The 16,619-nt window shown below is 44.5% G+C and overlaps 1 protein-coding gene across 7 annotated transcripts in view; it reads right to left on the bottom strand.

Moving 5' to 3' along the window:
- Positions 1-16,619, bottom strand: part of LOC116560676 (cyclic AMP-dependent transcription factor ATF-7) — a 104,468-nt gene that overhangs the window by 22,615 nt on the left and 65,234 nt on the right. For 3 of the 7 annotated variants that reach the window (XM_032292209.1, XM_032292220.1, XM_032292231.1), the window contains exons 3-4: positions 12,555-12,651; positions 3,983-4,134 (exon numbers count right to left, since the gene is read on the bottom strand). In XM_032292209.1, the coding sequence (XP_032148100.1) occupies positions 3,983-4,134; positions 12,555-12,651 (249 nt within the window). Of the gene's footprint in view, positions 1-3,580; positions 4,135-12,554; positions 12,652-16,619 lie in introns of those variants that run through there. The other 4 variants (XM_032292238.1, XM_032292239.1, XM_032292240.1 and 1 more) reach the window with 3 other exon arrangements.

Below are 16,619 nucleotides of genomic sequence, written 5' to 3'. Positions count from 1 at the left end.
TTCCCCAATCTGATGAGGGTGAGCAACAGCAAAGGTGGCTTCATTTCTGCCTCATTTTTTCTACACTGCTAAGATGTCAGGTCCAATTTAGCTAATTCTGAGATCTCTTAAGTCAGAGATTATTGGGAAGGAGAAGCTTCTACGTAAATACAACCATAGATTTGAAATCCTCTAGGGCATCTCCTAGAAGAGCTGTGGTTCAGGAAAGTTCCATGCTCATTAAACACTCCTGGAGACAATCTGTGCTTCTCACCAAGGAGAAGTAAAGATCACTCCTGTACAGGCAGAAGGAAACACCAAGGAATGCCCAGTGAGGAAACGGCTGACTAATTATGAACTAGTCTCCCAGAAGTGTCCACTGAGCTAAAATGTCAATGAAAAAGACTTGAAGCTTTTTATGGGGGGCTAATTTTCTTGAATTTGCCAATAATTAATTGGGTATAAAATCCCACATAGGCCAAGTGTGGTGGCTCATGCCTGTAATTTCAACACTTTGGGAGGCCAAGGTGGGAGGATCACCTGAAGCCAGAAATTCTAGACCAGCCTGGGAAACATACCAAAACCTTTCTTGGCCAGGCGTAGTGGCTCATGCCTGTAATCTCAGCACTTTGGGAGGTTGAGGTGGGAGGATTGCTTGAGCCAGCGAGTTTGCTTGAGACCAGCCTGGGCAACACAGTAAGACCCTGTCTCTATGAAAATAAATTAGCCAGGCATGGTGGTATGTGCCTGTAGTCCCAGTTACTTGGGAGGCTGAGGTGGAAGAACTGCTTAAGCTCAGGAGGTGGAGACTGCAGTGAGCCATGATTCCACCACTGCACTCTAGCCTGGCAGACAGAGCAAGACCATGTCAATGAATGAATGAATAAAAATGAATGATGAGAAGACTGGCTAGTTCTGCCATTTGAAAGTGGAACTATAAGACCAGGTGTGGTGGCTCACGCTTGTAATCCCCGCACTTTGAGAAGCTGAGGCTGGTGGATCGCTTGAGCCCTGGAGTTCAAGACCAGTGTGGGCAACATGGCAAAACCCTGTCTCTCTTAAAAAAAACCACAAAATTTAGCTAGGTGTGGTGGCTCATGCCTGTAATCCCAGCACTTTAGGAGGTTGAGGCAGGCAGACCATGAGGTCAGGAGTTCGAGACCAGCCTGGCCAGCATGATGAAACCCTGTCTCTACTAAAAATACAAAAATTAGCTGGGCATGGTGGCATGCACCTGTAGTCCCAGCTACTTGGGAGGCTGAGGCAGGAGAATTGCTTGAACTCAAGAGGCGGAGGTTGCAGTGAGCCGAGATCGTGCCACTGCACTTCACCCTTGGGCAACAGAGTGAGACTGCCTCAAAAAAAAAAAAAAAAAAAAAAAAAAAAAAGTAGAACTACAAATATATGCCACTGAATTTCCCTGCTTTATTAATTTATTTAAAGACAAGGTCTGGGCCAGGCACGGTAGCTCATGCCTGTGATCCCAGCACTTTGGGAGGCTGAGGTAGACAGATTGCTTGAGCTCAGGACTTTGAAACTACCCTGGACAACACGGCAAAACCCTATCTCTACTAAACACACAAAAAAATTAGCTGGGTGTGGTGGCATGCACCTGTAATCCTGGGTACTCGGGAGGCTGAGACAGAATTGCTTAAACCTGGGAGGTGGAGGTTGCAGTGAGCTAAGATTGTGCCACTGCACACCAGCCGGGGTGACAGAGCAAAACTCTGTCTCAAAAAAATAATAAAATAAAATAAAGACAGGGTATTGTTCCATTGCCAAGGCTGTAGTGCAGTGGTTTGATCATAGCTAACTGCAGCCTTGACCTCCTAGGCTCAAGTGATCTCCTGCCTTGGCCTCCTGAGTAGCTGGGACCACAAAAGTGTGCTACCACACTCAGCTGATTTTTAAATTTTTTTGTAGAGATAGGTCTCACCATGCTGCCCAGGCTGGTCTCAAACTCCTGAGTTCCAGCAATCCTCCTGTTGTGGCCTCCCTAAACACTGGGATTACAGGTGTGAACCACCATGCCCCATGCAGGCCTCATTCTGTTAGTTTGAGGGAAACAGCATAAAAAGGAACTCATAAAAATCTATGGAACTTGGAAATAACTCCAGTGATAAAGATACTATCTTGCTTTCTTACCACTTAAACTGGATGGAAAATTCATGTATAACTACCTTGATTTACCGGCTACTCCCTCTTAGAAGGAAAGAGCTTCCATGGAAATTTTTTCTTAAATATAGGGAAAAACAGAAGCAGTTCCAGCTATTCTATATTCTGATAGGATCCCATGCCTCACTATACCATACAATTTAAAGGTTAATGTGTTAATATATATGTTTTGGGATAGAGATATTGGAATCTTTTATGATTCCAGAAAATCAGGAACACAGACTTGATGTTAAAAATAGTGACCAATAGCCTAGAATTCTAATTCTAAAGTAAAATTTTATATTTGCATTTTTATTTTCCCCCCAAGTCCCTTATCCATGCAAACTATCTTCCTTTGACTCTGCTTCTTCAGGTATTTCCTCTGGTCTTCTAAACTAAGGGATCTTCTAGGGATCCAGATTATATAAAGGCTCAGGATTAGAGAATCACAGCATCTCAGAATTAGAAGGGATTCCTCTACAATATCTGTACTAAGTGGCCTACATATAATTGAACGTATTTTGTATTCAATTATAGGTAGGCCACTTAGTAGAGATATTACAGATCACCCAGTGATCCTACTTCTACCTTTGTGCCACATAGAATAAATGTAATCCCTCTTTTACTTAAATACTCTTGAAGACAGATTTGTTTACACTAAATCTCTTTTCTAACCAAAATTTCCTCAGTTTTCTTTTTTTTGAGACAAAGTCTCACTCTGTCGCCCAGGCTGGAGTGTAGTGGGGCGATCTCGGCTCACTGCAACCTCTGCCTTCCAGGTTCAAGCAATTCTCCTGCCTCAGCCTCCTGAGTAGCTGGGATTACAGGTGCATGCCACCACACCCAGCTAATTTTTGTATTGTTAATAGAGACCGGGTTTCACCATGTTGGTCAGGCTGGTCTTGAACTCCTGACCTCGTGACCCACCGCACCCAGCCTGGCCGCCCACCCCTAATTTTTTTTTCTTCTCTCTGGCTCCCTCTCTCCGACTTTTTTTTTTTTTAAAGAGATAGGGTCTCACTCTGTCGCCCAGGCTGGAGCACAGTGGTACGATCATAGGTCACTGCAGCCTTGAACTCCTGGGTTCAAGCAATCTTTCCACTTCAGCCTCCCAAGTAGCTAGGACTACAGGCATGCACCACCATGCATGGCTAATTTTTAAAACTTTCTTTGTACAGATGGGGGTCCTGCTATGTTGCCCAGGCTGGTCTTGAACTCCTGTAATCCTCCCACCTTGGCATCCCAAAGTGCTGGGATTACAGGCATGAGCCAATGTGCTTGGCCACTTGATTTCTTTAAAAGTTCCTGAAGTGACATAGTTTCTAGTTCTTTCACCATCCTGTTTGATTTACTTTGAAAGACAGTAAGAACATCCTTTTTATCTTTAATGCTTTGAATAATAACAGAAAGCTACTTAAAGGCAAAAACCACATATATTAAAACAAAGAAGAATGGAAATTTGATAAATGTTTATTGACTTGCTGATTCAAAAAAATAGTGCAGCTGAGAAGTCTGATCAGCTCAGAAAAGAGTGGGATTTGGCAACAAATATGTTATCTAACAAAATCTGAGTAATTTATAACCTTTTAACATCTTCAACATATTTGTAATATAAATAATTTTTATAAAACAGATTATTAATCTAATACTCCCCTGGAAGAACAAGAGGACTAATTTTCGGTGAAGACAGACTTGTGCTGATCATCATCTGGAACTCCTAAAGACCTGAATGGCTGACTGGGATTAGTGACTGCTATCTGGCTTGACTGTACTAAGCCCATGATTTTGTGTTTTAACCAATTAAGCAAATTATCCCAAAGCACAGCAAAAATAGCCTAGGTCTGAATACCACCAGTTTTTTGCCAACAGTCCTGCTTCTTGCCTTTTTCTCATCCTCATCTGCAGCTTTCTTGAATTCATGTTCAAAGGAGCTAGCTAGTTCATTGAAGAGTCCCACTTCCTCACAGTTCTTCAGGAATCTAGTTGGAGTAGGAGTTTGATCTGTAAACATGAAAGAAAAGGAAACTTTTAGTTTTGATCTGAAATTAAAACTTGATATTACGTAGTATATAGAGAATGCATTTGTACTTTTGGATTTGCAGATAGAGTCTCTGTGTTAGGGCAGATTTGCTTTAATAGAGCTCTAGTAGGCAAAGGCTGGTGCTAGGCCACCAGAGGGTGTCTGTGTTGTGTTGCCTCAAAGCCAGCAAGGGGAAGACAGAACAGTATTTTGTTGTGTGACTATCCATGTACCTACTTTTCTCTCAGTGCTAGTTTTACCTCCTTTACCTCCAACCAAACCAAACCAAACCACCCATGCAGGTGGCACAGTTTTGTGAAACCCCTACATCTGAAAACCAAGTACAGTTAAGCAATGTTTTCTTTTGTAAACTCACTCCCTGCTAAGTCTGAAGTGAGCAGAAAAAGCAGATGGATGTTAAAATCTGATGAGAAGAAACTGAGGATCAGATGGTTGAGTTTGCTGACTAAAGCTACCAAGTAAGAAATAGTGCCTGTCTTTCAGTGGTTGCTGAGGTAATGGTCTGTTACCTTCTGAAGGATTCCAGGCAAATCTAGGGGCTGAGGAGTAAGACAGCAAGATCATGAGCTAGAAATGGAAACTGCAAACAGTGGAGCTCATTTCATAGAGACCTAGGCCCAGAGCGAGTTCTGGAAACCAGAATATTTCGATTTTGCCAGCCAAAACATCCCCACAGGGGCTGCATGAATCTCTCCTCAACATAGTGCCTCTGCCCTTGGGAAGAGAAAGGCTCTTGGTAACTCATGGGAACTTTTTAAGCAACTTCAATTTGAGATTTGAGCTTCTCCCTCCCAATGCTGCTTTTTTAGAGCTAAATCTTGTTCACAGATCCTAACTCTATTACAATGGCCTTCCTTGGCATGCTACTTTAGGGATTCATCTCATACCCCAAACCACTAGAATGAATGACAGAAATAGAGAACAATTTTTTTGTGGGGGATGGATTCTTGCTCTGTCACCCAGGCTGGAGTGCAGTGTCGTGATCTCAGCTCACTGCAACCTCCACCTCCTGGGTTCAAGCAATTCTCCTGCCTCAGGCTCCCAATAATACCTGGGATTACAGGTATGTGCCATCACGCCTGGATAATTTTTGTATTTTTAGTAGAGACAGGGTTTCACCATATTGGTCAGGCTGGTCTTGAACACCTGACCTCGTGATCTGCCCATCTCAGCCTCCCAAAGTGCTGGAATTACAGGCATGAGCCACCGCGCCCAGCTGAGAACAATGTTTAAATGATATTTTAAGGAGTGAGACTTGGAGTTAAAATCACGCCTTCTTGGCCAGGCGCGGTGGCTCATGCCTATAATCCCAGCACTTTTGGAGGCTGAGATGGGAGTATCACTTGAGGTCAGGAGTTTGAGACCGGCCTGGCCAACATGGTAAAACTCTGTCTCTACAAAAAATAAAAAAATTAGGTGGGCATGGTGGCAGGCGCCTGTAGTCCCTGCTACGTGGGAGAGTGAGGCAGGAGAATCCCTTGAAGTCAGGAGGCAGAGGTTGCAGTGAGCAGAGATCGTTGCCACTGCACTCCAGCCTGGGTGACAAAGTCAGACTCTGTTTAAAAAAAAAAAAAAAAAAAAAAAAAATCACTCCTAGCATGATCAATTGAAAATAGTCCAGTGGGATTTTCCATGGAAACAGCACAATTTTTATAAAAACACTTTAAACAAAACCTCTTCTGAAACAGAGTGTTTGGAAAAGTTACCACTACTTCTCAAAATAGTTTTAAAAGGTTCTCTGGCAGCTTTGGTTGGCTAACGATAAAGCCACTTTCCCTCCATCCTTGGGTGAGTAGAAGTAACATCATCCTTATGCTTAGAGAGTACTTTAGTAAGGGCATACACAGAATCACAACTCAAGTGGAACAGGAGGGGGCAGCTAAGGGCATGGCTATGACAGAAAAGGGACTTTCAGGCCTCTGATATGAGGCTCAAACAAACCTCCCCTGCACCCTGCCCTTCAGGCCCATTTCACATTTTTTAAAGGCTCCCCTGTGTTAAACCTAATTCCTCACTTTGCAAGCGGGCTCTGACCTTCAAATGGCTCTGGTTTGTGAACAAACAGATTGAAAATCTATCAGAGAATCATGAATCTGCTCTAATGAATCCTAAAAAAAAAAAAAAAAAAATCAGTAAATTTTTTTTTTTTTTTTGAGACAGAATTTTACTCATCACCCAGGCTGGAGTGCAATGGCGTGATCTCGGCTCACCGCAATCTCCGCCTCCTGGGTTCAAGCAATTCTCCTGCATTAGCCTTCTGAGTAGCTGGGATGACAGGCATGTGCCACCACGCCCAGCTAATTTTATAGTTTTAGTAGAGACGGGGTTTCACTGTGTTGCCCAAGCTGATCTTGAACTCCTGAGCTCAAGGGATCCTTCTGCCTCGGCCTTGCAAAGTGCTGGGATTACAGGCCTTAGTCACTGCCCCCAGCCTAAGAGCCATGTCTTAAATCTGGACAATACTCCTATATTCCTATCCCTTTCCTCCACCAAACATGTACACAAGTGTATTCATGAAGCACCAAAACATATAGAAAGTATTCAGTAAAAACTTACTAATTTTTTTTGACCAGGTGCCGTGGCTCACACCTGTAATCCCAGCACTTTGGGAGGCCGAGGTGGATCACCTGAGGTCAGGAGTTCAAGACCAACCTGACCAACGTGGTAAAACCCTGTCTTTACTAAGAATACAGAAATTAGCCAGGCATAGTCGCGCATGCCTGTAATCCCAGCTACTCTGGACGCTGAGGCAGAAGAATTGCTTGAATCCAGGAGGCGGAGGTTGCAGTGAGTTGAGATTGTGCCATTGTACTCCAGCATGGGCAACAAGAGCAAAACTCCATTTCAAAAAAAAAAAAAAAAAAAAAAAAAAGCCAGGCACGATGGCTCACGCCTGTAATCCCAGCACTTTGGGAGGCTGAGGTGGGAGGATCACTTGAGGCCAGGAGTTTGAGACCAGCCTGGCCAACATGGTGAAATCCCGTCTCTATAAAAAAAAATAAAGAGAGAGAGAAAAAAGAAAACATGGCTCTTGGCTGTAGAGAATTAAGATATTTTTTCTTTTTCTTTTCTTTTTTTTTTTTTTAGATGATGTCTCGCTTTGTCACCCAGGCTGGAGTGCAGTGGTGTGATCTTGGCTCACTGCAACCTCTACCTCCCAGGTTCATGTGATTCTCCTGCCTCAGCTTTCCAAACAGCTGGGATTACAGGTGCATGCCACCAAGCCTGGCTAATTTTTTTTGTATTTTTAGTAGAGACAGGGTTTCACCATGTTGGCCAGGCTGGTCTCGAAATCCTGACCCTGTGATCCACCGGCCTTGTGATCCACTGGCCTCGGCTTCCCAAGGTGCTGGGATTACAGGTGTGAGCCACTATACCTAGCCTCTTTTTCTTCCTTTCTTTTTTTTTTGAGACAGGGTCTCACTTTGTCGCTCAGGCTGGAGTGCAGTGGCTCGATCTTGGCTCACTGCAGTCCCCGTCTCCTAGGCTCAAGTGATCCTCCCACCTCAGCCTCCCAAGTAGCTGGGACTACAGGTGTGCACCATCACCCTAACTAATTTCCGTAGTTTTTGTAGAGACAGGATTTCACTATGTTGCTCAGGCTGTTTTTTTGTTTTTGTTTTTGACACGGAGTCTTACTCTGTCACCCAGTCTGGATGCAGTGGTGCAATTTTGGCTCACTGCAACCTCCGACTCCCGGGTTCAAGCGATTCTCCTGCTCCAGCCTCCCTAATAGCTAGGATTACAGGTGCACACCACCCTGCCCGGCTAACTTTTGTATTTTTAGTAGACATGGGGTTTCACCATGTTGGTCAGGCTCGTCTTGAACTCCTGAACTCAAGTGATCTGCGTACCTCAGCCTCCCAAAGTGTTGGGATTACAGGTGTGAGCCACCACACTTGGCTGTTTTCTTGTTTTCTTTTAAAAGACAGTCTTGCTCTGTCATCCAGGCTAGAGTGCAGTGGCATGATCATAGCTCACTGAAACCTTGAACTCCCAGGCTCAAGCAATCTTTGTCTCAGCCTCCCAAGTTGTTAGGACTACAGGTGTGTACCACCATGCTCGGCTAATTGTATGTATGAAGGATGTATTTATTTTTAGATACAAGGTCTCACTCTGTCACCCACACTGGAGTGCAGTGTTGTGATCATAGCTATATATATATGTATATATGTATTTATATTTAAATACAGGGTCTTACTCTGTAGTCACCCAGGCTGGAGGCAGTGGCATCATCATAGCTCACTGCGGCCTTGAACTCCTCAACACAAGTGATCTCCTACCTCAGCCTCCTGAGTGGCTGGTGTACAGGCAAGTGGCACCATGTCTAGCTAATTTTTTTTTGTAGCGAGGGGGGTGCCTCATCATTTTGCCCAGGCTGGTCTTGGATTCCTGGCCTCAAGCGATCCTCCTGCCTCTGTTTCCTCAAATGCTGGGATTGGAGGCATGAGTCATTGTGCCTGGCCTGAGGCTAATTTTTAAAAAAATTTTGTTAAGATGGGTCTCATGTTGCCCAGGTGTGGCCTTGAACTCCTGGCCTCAAACAGTCCTCCTGCCTGTGCCTCTCAAAGCACTGGGATTACAAGTGTGCGCCACTATGTCACTAGGCCCCATAGATGTTTTCTTTTTTCTTCTTTATTCTTTTTTAGAGACAAGGTCTTGCTTTGTCACCCAGGCTGGAATGCAGTGGGGTGACTGTAGCTCACTGTAACCGTAAACTCCTGGGCTCAAGTGATTCTCCTGCCTCAGACTCCCAAGTAGCTGGGACTAAATGCATGTGCCACCACACCTGGTTAATTTTAAATTTTTTTGTAGAGATGGGGTCTTGCTATGTTGCCCAGGCTGGCCTCTAACTTCTGGGCTCAAGTGATCCTCCCACCTTGACCTCTCGAGTACTGGGATTACAGGTGTCAGTCAGAGTGCTCAGCTGATAATGCTTTCTAGTCGAGGAAATAAAACTAATATATGTAGAAAGCATCATAGTGTACAAAAATAAGTACTTGGCTGGGCATGGTGGCTCACACCTCCCAGAACTTTGGAAGGCTGAAGGGGGAGGGTTGCCTGAGGCCAGGAGTTCAAGACCCAACTTGAGGAACAAAGCTAGAACCCATCTTTACAAAAAATAAAATACTTAGCTGGGTATGGCGGTGCACATCTGTAGTCCCAGCTACTGGGGAGGGTGAGGTGGGAGGATGGCTTGAGCCCAAGAGTTTGAGGCTGCAGTGAGCTGTGATCACACCACTGCACTCCAGCCTGGGCAACAGAGCAAGTCTCCGTCTCCAAAAAATGCCCCCCAAAACAAGAAACAAATTAAAACTTGGGTGAATGCCATGGTGGTAGGTTATGAAGAGCCTGAAAATCCAGGCATAAACAGCCTTTGTCTTTTTTTGTTTGTTTGTTTTGAGACAGAGTTTCTCTTTTGTTGCCCAGACTGGAGGGCAATGGCACAATCTCAGCTCACTGCAACCTCCGCCTCCTGAGCTCAAGCAATTCTCCTGCCTCAACCTCCCAAGTATCTGAGGTTACAGGTGTGCACCACCATGCCTGGCTAATTTTGTATTTTGCATATGTTTTTTGAGATGGAGTCTTGGTCTGTTGCCCAGTCTGGAGTGCAGTGGTACAATCTCAGCTCACTGCAACCTCCGCCTCTCAGGTTTAAGCGATTCTCCTACCTCAGCCTCCCAAGGAGGGCAGGCTTGTCTTGAACTCCTTACCTCGTGATCCGCCCACCTCAACCTCCCAAGTGCTGGGATTACAGGCATGAACCACTGAGCCTGGCTAATTTTGTATTTTTAGTAGAGATGGGGTTTCCCCATGTTGGTCAGTCTGGTCTTGAACTCCTGACCTCTGGTGATCCACCTGCCTTGGCCTCCCTAAGTGTTGAGATTACAGGCGTGAGCCACTGTGTCTGGCCTTAAGTAGTCTTAAAGTAAGAGAAAAGGGCCCGGTGTGGTGGCTTAGGCTTGTAATCCCAGCACTTTAGGAGGCCAAAGAGGGTGGATCATTTGAGGTCAGGAGTTCAAGACCAGCCTGGCCAACATGGTGAAACCCCGTCTCTATTAAAAATACAAAAATTAGCTGGGTGGTAGTGGTGTGCACCTGTAATCCTAGCTACTCAGGAGGCTGAGGCAGGAGAATCACTTGAGCCTGAGAGGTGGAAGCTGCATGAGCCAAGATCATGCCACTGCACTTCAGTCTGGGCGACAGAATGAGACCCTGTCTCAAAATAAATAAATAAATAAATAAAAATAAATAAAGAGATAACAGGAAGATAATGATAGATTCTGACTAGAAGAGAAGAATTTAAGGAAGACCGGCTTTTCAATAGTATGTATACAACATGGATTAGAATGAGAGGCTAATCAAGGAGGCCAGCTAGGAGACTTTGGAGGAATCTAAGCATAAAGAATGTGATGGTAGGGACAACAGCAAGGAATAAAACAGAAAGAATCTGAAGAATAAAACAACCAAGATTTTAAGAATACTGATATTAATAAATAATAAAGGAGAAAGAGCTGGTTTAGAAGACATGGAGGTAAGTTCAGTCATCGACATAAAGATATGAATGACAGCCAAGTAAAAATGTTCACATAAGGGGTTGGAATACATGACATACCAGGTCTTAATTGGAGATGTAAGAATTACCAGTGTAGATATATGATAGCTGAAGTCACGTGCAACAAGATGAGCATTCCAGAACTGAGAGCAAAGAGTAACAGAAGAACACGTTTTCTCCTTGAGAGTATTCTGGAGCAACTTCCTTACCACCCCTGGAGACTTGGCGTAGACCCTTCCACCAATTTGGAATAATCTCTCCAAGTTTAAAACCTTGCCCCAAACGTACCTCTCAAATAAACTTCCTCTGATTAATTCTACTTAATATTAACTTGTTTAGTATTCATATAGTTTGTAGCATTCACTTATACTTGTCTGCAAATACTACGATTTTATGAATATATGTCCTGAATTAATTATGTCTTACTATATGTATACCCTATCCACTATTCCCTAAGATCTCCCCCAGCTTTTCCTTTTGTTTTTAGAGACAGAGTCTTGCTTTGTGGTCCAGACTGGAGTGCAGTAGCACGATAATAGCACACTGTAACCTCATACTCCTGGACTCAAGCAATCTTCCTACCTCAGCCTCCCAAGTAGCTAAGACTATAGGCATGCAGCTAATTTTTAAACATTTTTGTAGAGGTCTCCCTATGTTGCTCAGGCTGGTCTTGAACTTGCAGCCTCAAGTGATCCTCCTGCCTCGGCCTCCCAGAATGTTGGGATTACAGGCATGAGCCACCACACCTGATCTTCCCCCAGGTTTTCTTAAGGATCACTAATGACAATGTTCCCTTTTATGTCCTTTTCCTAAGGATTACAAATCTACAAGCTCCTAGCAAATGTGCCTGGTGTATATAGTAAATATGAAATAAATATTTGCTGAATTAATGAGGAATAGGAGGTCTGTAAGGGCAAGTGGCAAGTCCCTTTCATCATGTATAGAAGTATGACAAGGAAGTTCTGTCTCTCCTTCTCCATGTCTATGAAAGCATTTTGGCTAGTAATACTTACAGAAACTCTGTCTTATCTGAGTTATACAGTAATAACCACCAACTGAATACCCTAGAAATTAAATATTGAGTTAAGCTTGCCTAAATTGAGCTAAATCAGAACCGCTCATGGATCAAAAGAAAAAGCTCACTTTGGTTTGTATGTCTGTCTAGCTGAAAATGGTGCAGCAGAATTGCTGCCTGGTTTGAGAGCAGTTGCTAAGAGGGCTCCCTTGAGAATGGCATATGTAAGCAAGACAGTATCTACAACAACTGCTGAGAGGTTCCAGGTCACCCAAATTGGCTTAGAAAAGTCCCACTGACTAAATGTCTTGTTTGAGCTTTGGAAATGTTCCCTCAATGGTGTCTGGGTTCACAAGGGAAGTTGGATTTATGAACTGACAATCTGCCTGCTGGAGGAAAACTGACACCCAGTGGAAGAGAAGCAGTCAGGCTGGGTTGGCTTTTTTGCATTCTTTTGTTCACCCCTTCATTGTGGGTAGGGAAAAACGTCAAAGGCATCTTTTGTCTGTAAATCTTTCAAAGTCTTAATAAATAGAAAGTAAGAAGGTAATAGACCGAAAAAAGCTAAGATGAAACCTCAATACACCTACCCTCAAAAACCACAGAGCACAATCTTGTTATTAAAAACAGAGTAGAGGGTACAATAGAAACTTGGGAGCTTTTAGTGTTCCTTTTTCCTGATTAAATGCAGATCACATAAGGGCTCTTAATGGGAGAAGGGGAGTATAGTTCCCAGTACATCTGGTCCCTGGTATTAATCTTAACTGTCTGGTGATATCAAGGCACGTGGCTTTTGGGGCAGCAAATACCTGCAATGATGACTGAATCAGTTCGAGCTGGGCCAAATTTCAATGTCATCTCATGCTTGTGTTTATGAACTGCCAGGTGGTCCTCGTTTGTAAATCTCTGAAATGAAACAGAAATGGAGATGTGAAAAAACAAAAACAAAAACCCAATTCAGTGCCCTTTTAAAATGTCCTACCAAACATCCTGCAATGAGGTTGGTCCCTGGAAAGAACTGGAGAGGGAGAAAAAACTAGAAGAGGAGAAGACATGGAGAAAAAAAGGTGCTAGAAGGCAGGGAGAAGAGGAGAGGGGGAAGACCACACCACCAACTGCTCTGTAATATCAGGTCCAAACAACAGAAGTGGACAGATTGTTGGTGAAGTGGGGTCCAAGTAGGAGGCTCCAAATGAAAAAAACATTAAGGCACACTCGTATTGAATAAGGGGAAAACAATTTTTAATAATAGTAATAAAGGGAGAAGGGAAGGGCTGGGCACTCGTTGCCCATCACAAAAAAAGGAAATTGAGAATGAAGCTCTCCATGGTAGGGCTGAATTGGACTCTTTTATGAGGGGGCTAACAGGGAGATAAATTATGCAGGATTAGGAGAACCATTTAACTTCTTGGCCCCTACAGTGCTGCAGCAGGCGCCTGCATGGCTATTTGGCTCAGAGTTTTAATGAGCCAGGATGGAGCTGTAGAGGACCAAGGCCCAGTGGCCAGCAATAATGGCACATACCAGCCCCATCGGCCAAATGCTGTCTCCCCTCATCGGGCAGCCCGCCTGGGCTCCATCAGCCATAAAAAGGCCAGTACAATACTGATGACTATATAATGGTAGAATAAAAATGCCAGCAAAAAATATTTTTTTAAGGGTAGGGAGGAGCCTGTAGGCAGGATGAGGGAAGAGAAAGAGAGATATATGGAGATTTTATTTGTTTGGGATTTGGGTGAAAGGACAATGAAGAAAAGTGGGCTAAGTCTATCCAGTTTATGTCTAAGTAAAATAGGGTTACTGGACAATAATTTATGCTCCCATCCCTTCTTAAAAGGGGTAGAGTGAAGGGAACAGATGAACAGCAGTAATACAAAAGAATAATATTCTCAAAATCCCTTTGAGGCTCCTGGCCATATTCCTTCATTAAAACATGCCTGCAACACAGTAACAGCCTGGATGCTGCAGTTTTCCACAGCTCCTTCACAGTGAGGCACTGAAACATGATTTCTATTTTTCTTTTTGCTTCTAAAAATGGTGATTGGTTAGTCCCCTCTTTTTACTTTCTTCATCAGGTAATACTTCCCACCAAATCCTACAGCTTCTTTCCCACAGTTCTTGACTGCAAACCAAATACACAGGAGTTGGCCCCACCTCACTCCTGACCATCAGGAAAGCAACACGGAACTGTTTCTACTACTTTATTTTACCTGAAAGTAGCTATTCCCTGAATTTACAACTAAAGCCAGCTTAAGATCCAAAATCCTAGGCTGGGTGCGATGGCTCATGCCTGTAATTGCAGCACTTTGGGAGGCTGAGGTGGACAGATTGCTTGAGCCCAGGAGTTCAAGACCGACTGGGGATTGTTGCAAAACCCCATTTCTATACAAAAAAATTTTTATTTATATTTATTTATTTATTTACTTTTCAGACAGAGTCTTGCTCTGTTGCCCAAGCTGGAGTGCAGTGGTGTGATCTCAGCTCACTGCAACCTCTGCCACCCAGGTTCACACAATTCTCCTGTCTCAGCGTCCCGAGTAGCTGGGACTACAGGCACATGCCACCAGGTCTGGCTAATTTTTGTATTTTTAGAATAGAGACGGGGTTTCACCATATTGGTCAGGCTGGTCTTGAACGCTTGACCTCAGGTGATTCAGCTGCCTCGGCCTCCCAAAGTGCTGGGATTACAGGCGTGAGCCACTGCGCCCAGCCCAAAACATTTTTAAACTAGCTGGGTGTGGTGATGCTCACCTAGTTCCAGCTACTCAAGAGGCTAAGGTGGGGGGACCATTTGAGCCTAGGAGGTCAAGGCTGCAGTGAGCTGTGATTACACCGCTGTAGTCCAGTGAGACCCTTTCTCAAAAAAGAGGGTTGGGCGTGGTGGCTCATGCCTGTAATCCCAGCACTTTGGGAGGCCCAGGCGGGAGGATCACTTGAGGTAAGGAGTTTGAGACCAGCATGGCTGACAACATAGTGAAACCCCATCTCTACTAAACACACAAAAATTAGCTGGGTATGGTGGTGGGCGCCTGTAATCCCAGCTGCTTGGGGGACTGAGGCAAGGGAATTGCTTGAACCCGGCAGGTGGAGTTTGCAGTGAGCGGAGATCCCACTACTGAGCTCTAGCATGGGCGACAGAGCAAGGCCTTATCTCATAAAAAAATATAGTCTCAGTGGTTTCTGATTGATATAGGACAAAACTGAATAAAATGTGGGAAAATGTAGCCAAAACATTAGTTTTCTTTATTACTGGTAAACTCCAGGCACCAACTTTTTCAGTTACAGATGTTTCCATAAGAAAATTGGCTGGGCATGATGGCTCATGTTTGTTGTAATCCCAGCACTTTGGGAGGCTGAGGCAGGTGGATCACCTGAGGTCAGGAGTTCAGGACCAGCCTGGACAACATGGTGAAACACCTTCTCTACTAAAAATACAGAATTAGCAGGGCATGGTGGCGCATGCCTATACTCCTAGCTACTCAGGGGGCTGAGGCAGGAGAATCACTTGAACCCGGGAGGTGGAGGTTGCAATGAACTGAGATCGCGCCATTGCACTCTAGCCTGTGCAACAAGAGTGAAACTCTGTCTCAACAAAAATAAATAAATAAAAAGGAAAAGGAAAAAGAGTGAGGGTTGTGGGGAAGGAGGGAACAGTATATTAACCAGGGATACGATAAGTGTGGGCTACACAAGTCACTGTAGAGGGTCTGGGATTGCCAGGTATTTGGTAAAAGGAAATAAGCAGAACTTAGTTTATAATGAAGAAGAAAACTATAATTTTTTTTTTTTTTGAGACAGAGTTTCGTTCTTGTCGCCCAGGCTGGAGTGCAATGGCGCAATCTCAGCTCACTGCAACCTCCACCTCCACGGTTCAAGAGAGTCTCCTGCCTCAGCCTCTTTCATAGCTGGAATTACAGGCACCCACTACCACACTCGGCTAATTTTTGTATTTTTAGTAGAGACGGGGTTTCACGGTGTTGGCCAGGCTGGTCTCAAACTCCCAACCTCAGATGATCTGCTTGCCTGCCTCAGCCTCCCAAAATGCTGGAATTATAGCATGAGGCACTGCACCTAGCCAAAAAAATACATATATATGTTTTTTTCGTGACGGAGTCTTGCTCTGTTGCCCAGGCTGGAGTGCAGCAGCACAATCTCAGCTCACTGCAACCTCCCCCTCCTGAGTGCAAGCAGTTCTCCTGCCTCAGCCTCCCTGGTAGCTGGGACTAGGGGCACGCACCACCATGCACGGCTAATTTTTGTATTATTATTATTTTTTTAAGTAGAGATGGGGTTTCACCATACTGGCCAGGCGGGTTTTGAACTCCTGACCTTGTGATTCACCGTGCCCGGCCTAAAAAATATAATTTTAAGGGGATATGACGAGTAGTAGATTATGCAGGGCTGTAAGTTTTCAAAATATTCTTGTAATGTTGGCTGGGAGTGGTGTCTCATGCTTGTAATCCCAGCACTTTGGTAGGCCGAGGCAGGTGGATCACCTGAGGTCAGGAGATGGAGACCAGCCTAGCCAACATGGTGAAACTCTGTCTCTACTAAGAATGCAAAAATTAGCCAGGCATGGTGGTGCATGCCTATAATGCCAGCTACTCAAGAGGCTGAGGCAGTAGAATTGCTTGAACTCGGAGGCAGAGGTTGCAGTGAGCTGAGATCGTGCCACTGCACTCCAGCCTGGGCGACAAGAGCAAAACTCTGTCTCAAAGAAAAAAAGAAAAGAAAAGTACTGATGGCCGGGCGTGGTGGCTCACGCCTGTAATCCCAGCACTTTGGGAGGCCAAGGCAGGTGGATCACGAGCTCAGGAGATTGAGACCCACCTGGCCAACATGGTGAAACCCTGTCTCAAAAAAAAAAAAAAAAA

This window comes from Sapajus apella, unplaced genomic scaffold (genome assembly GCF_009761245.1).
Source record: "Sapajus apella isolate SASKATOON/1434 unplaced genomic scaffold, GSC_monkey_1.0 scaffold2, whole genome shotgun sequence".
Taxonomy (NCBI): domain Eukaryota; kingdom Metazoa; phylum Chordata; class Mammalia; order Primates; family Cebidae; genus Sapajus; species Sapajus apella.
Note: the sequence above shows the minus strand (reverse complement) of the source record. Positions and strands in the feature narration are given on the sequence as shown.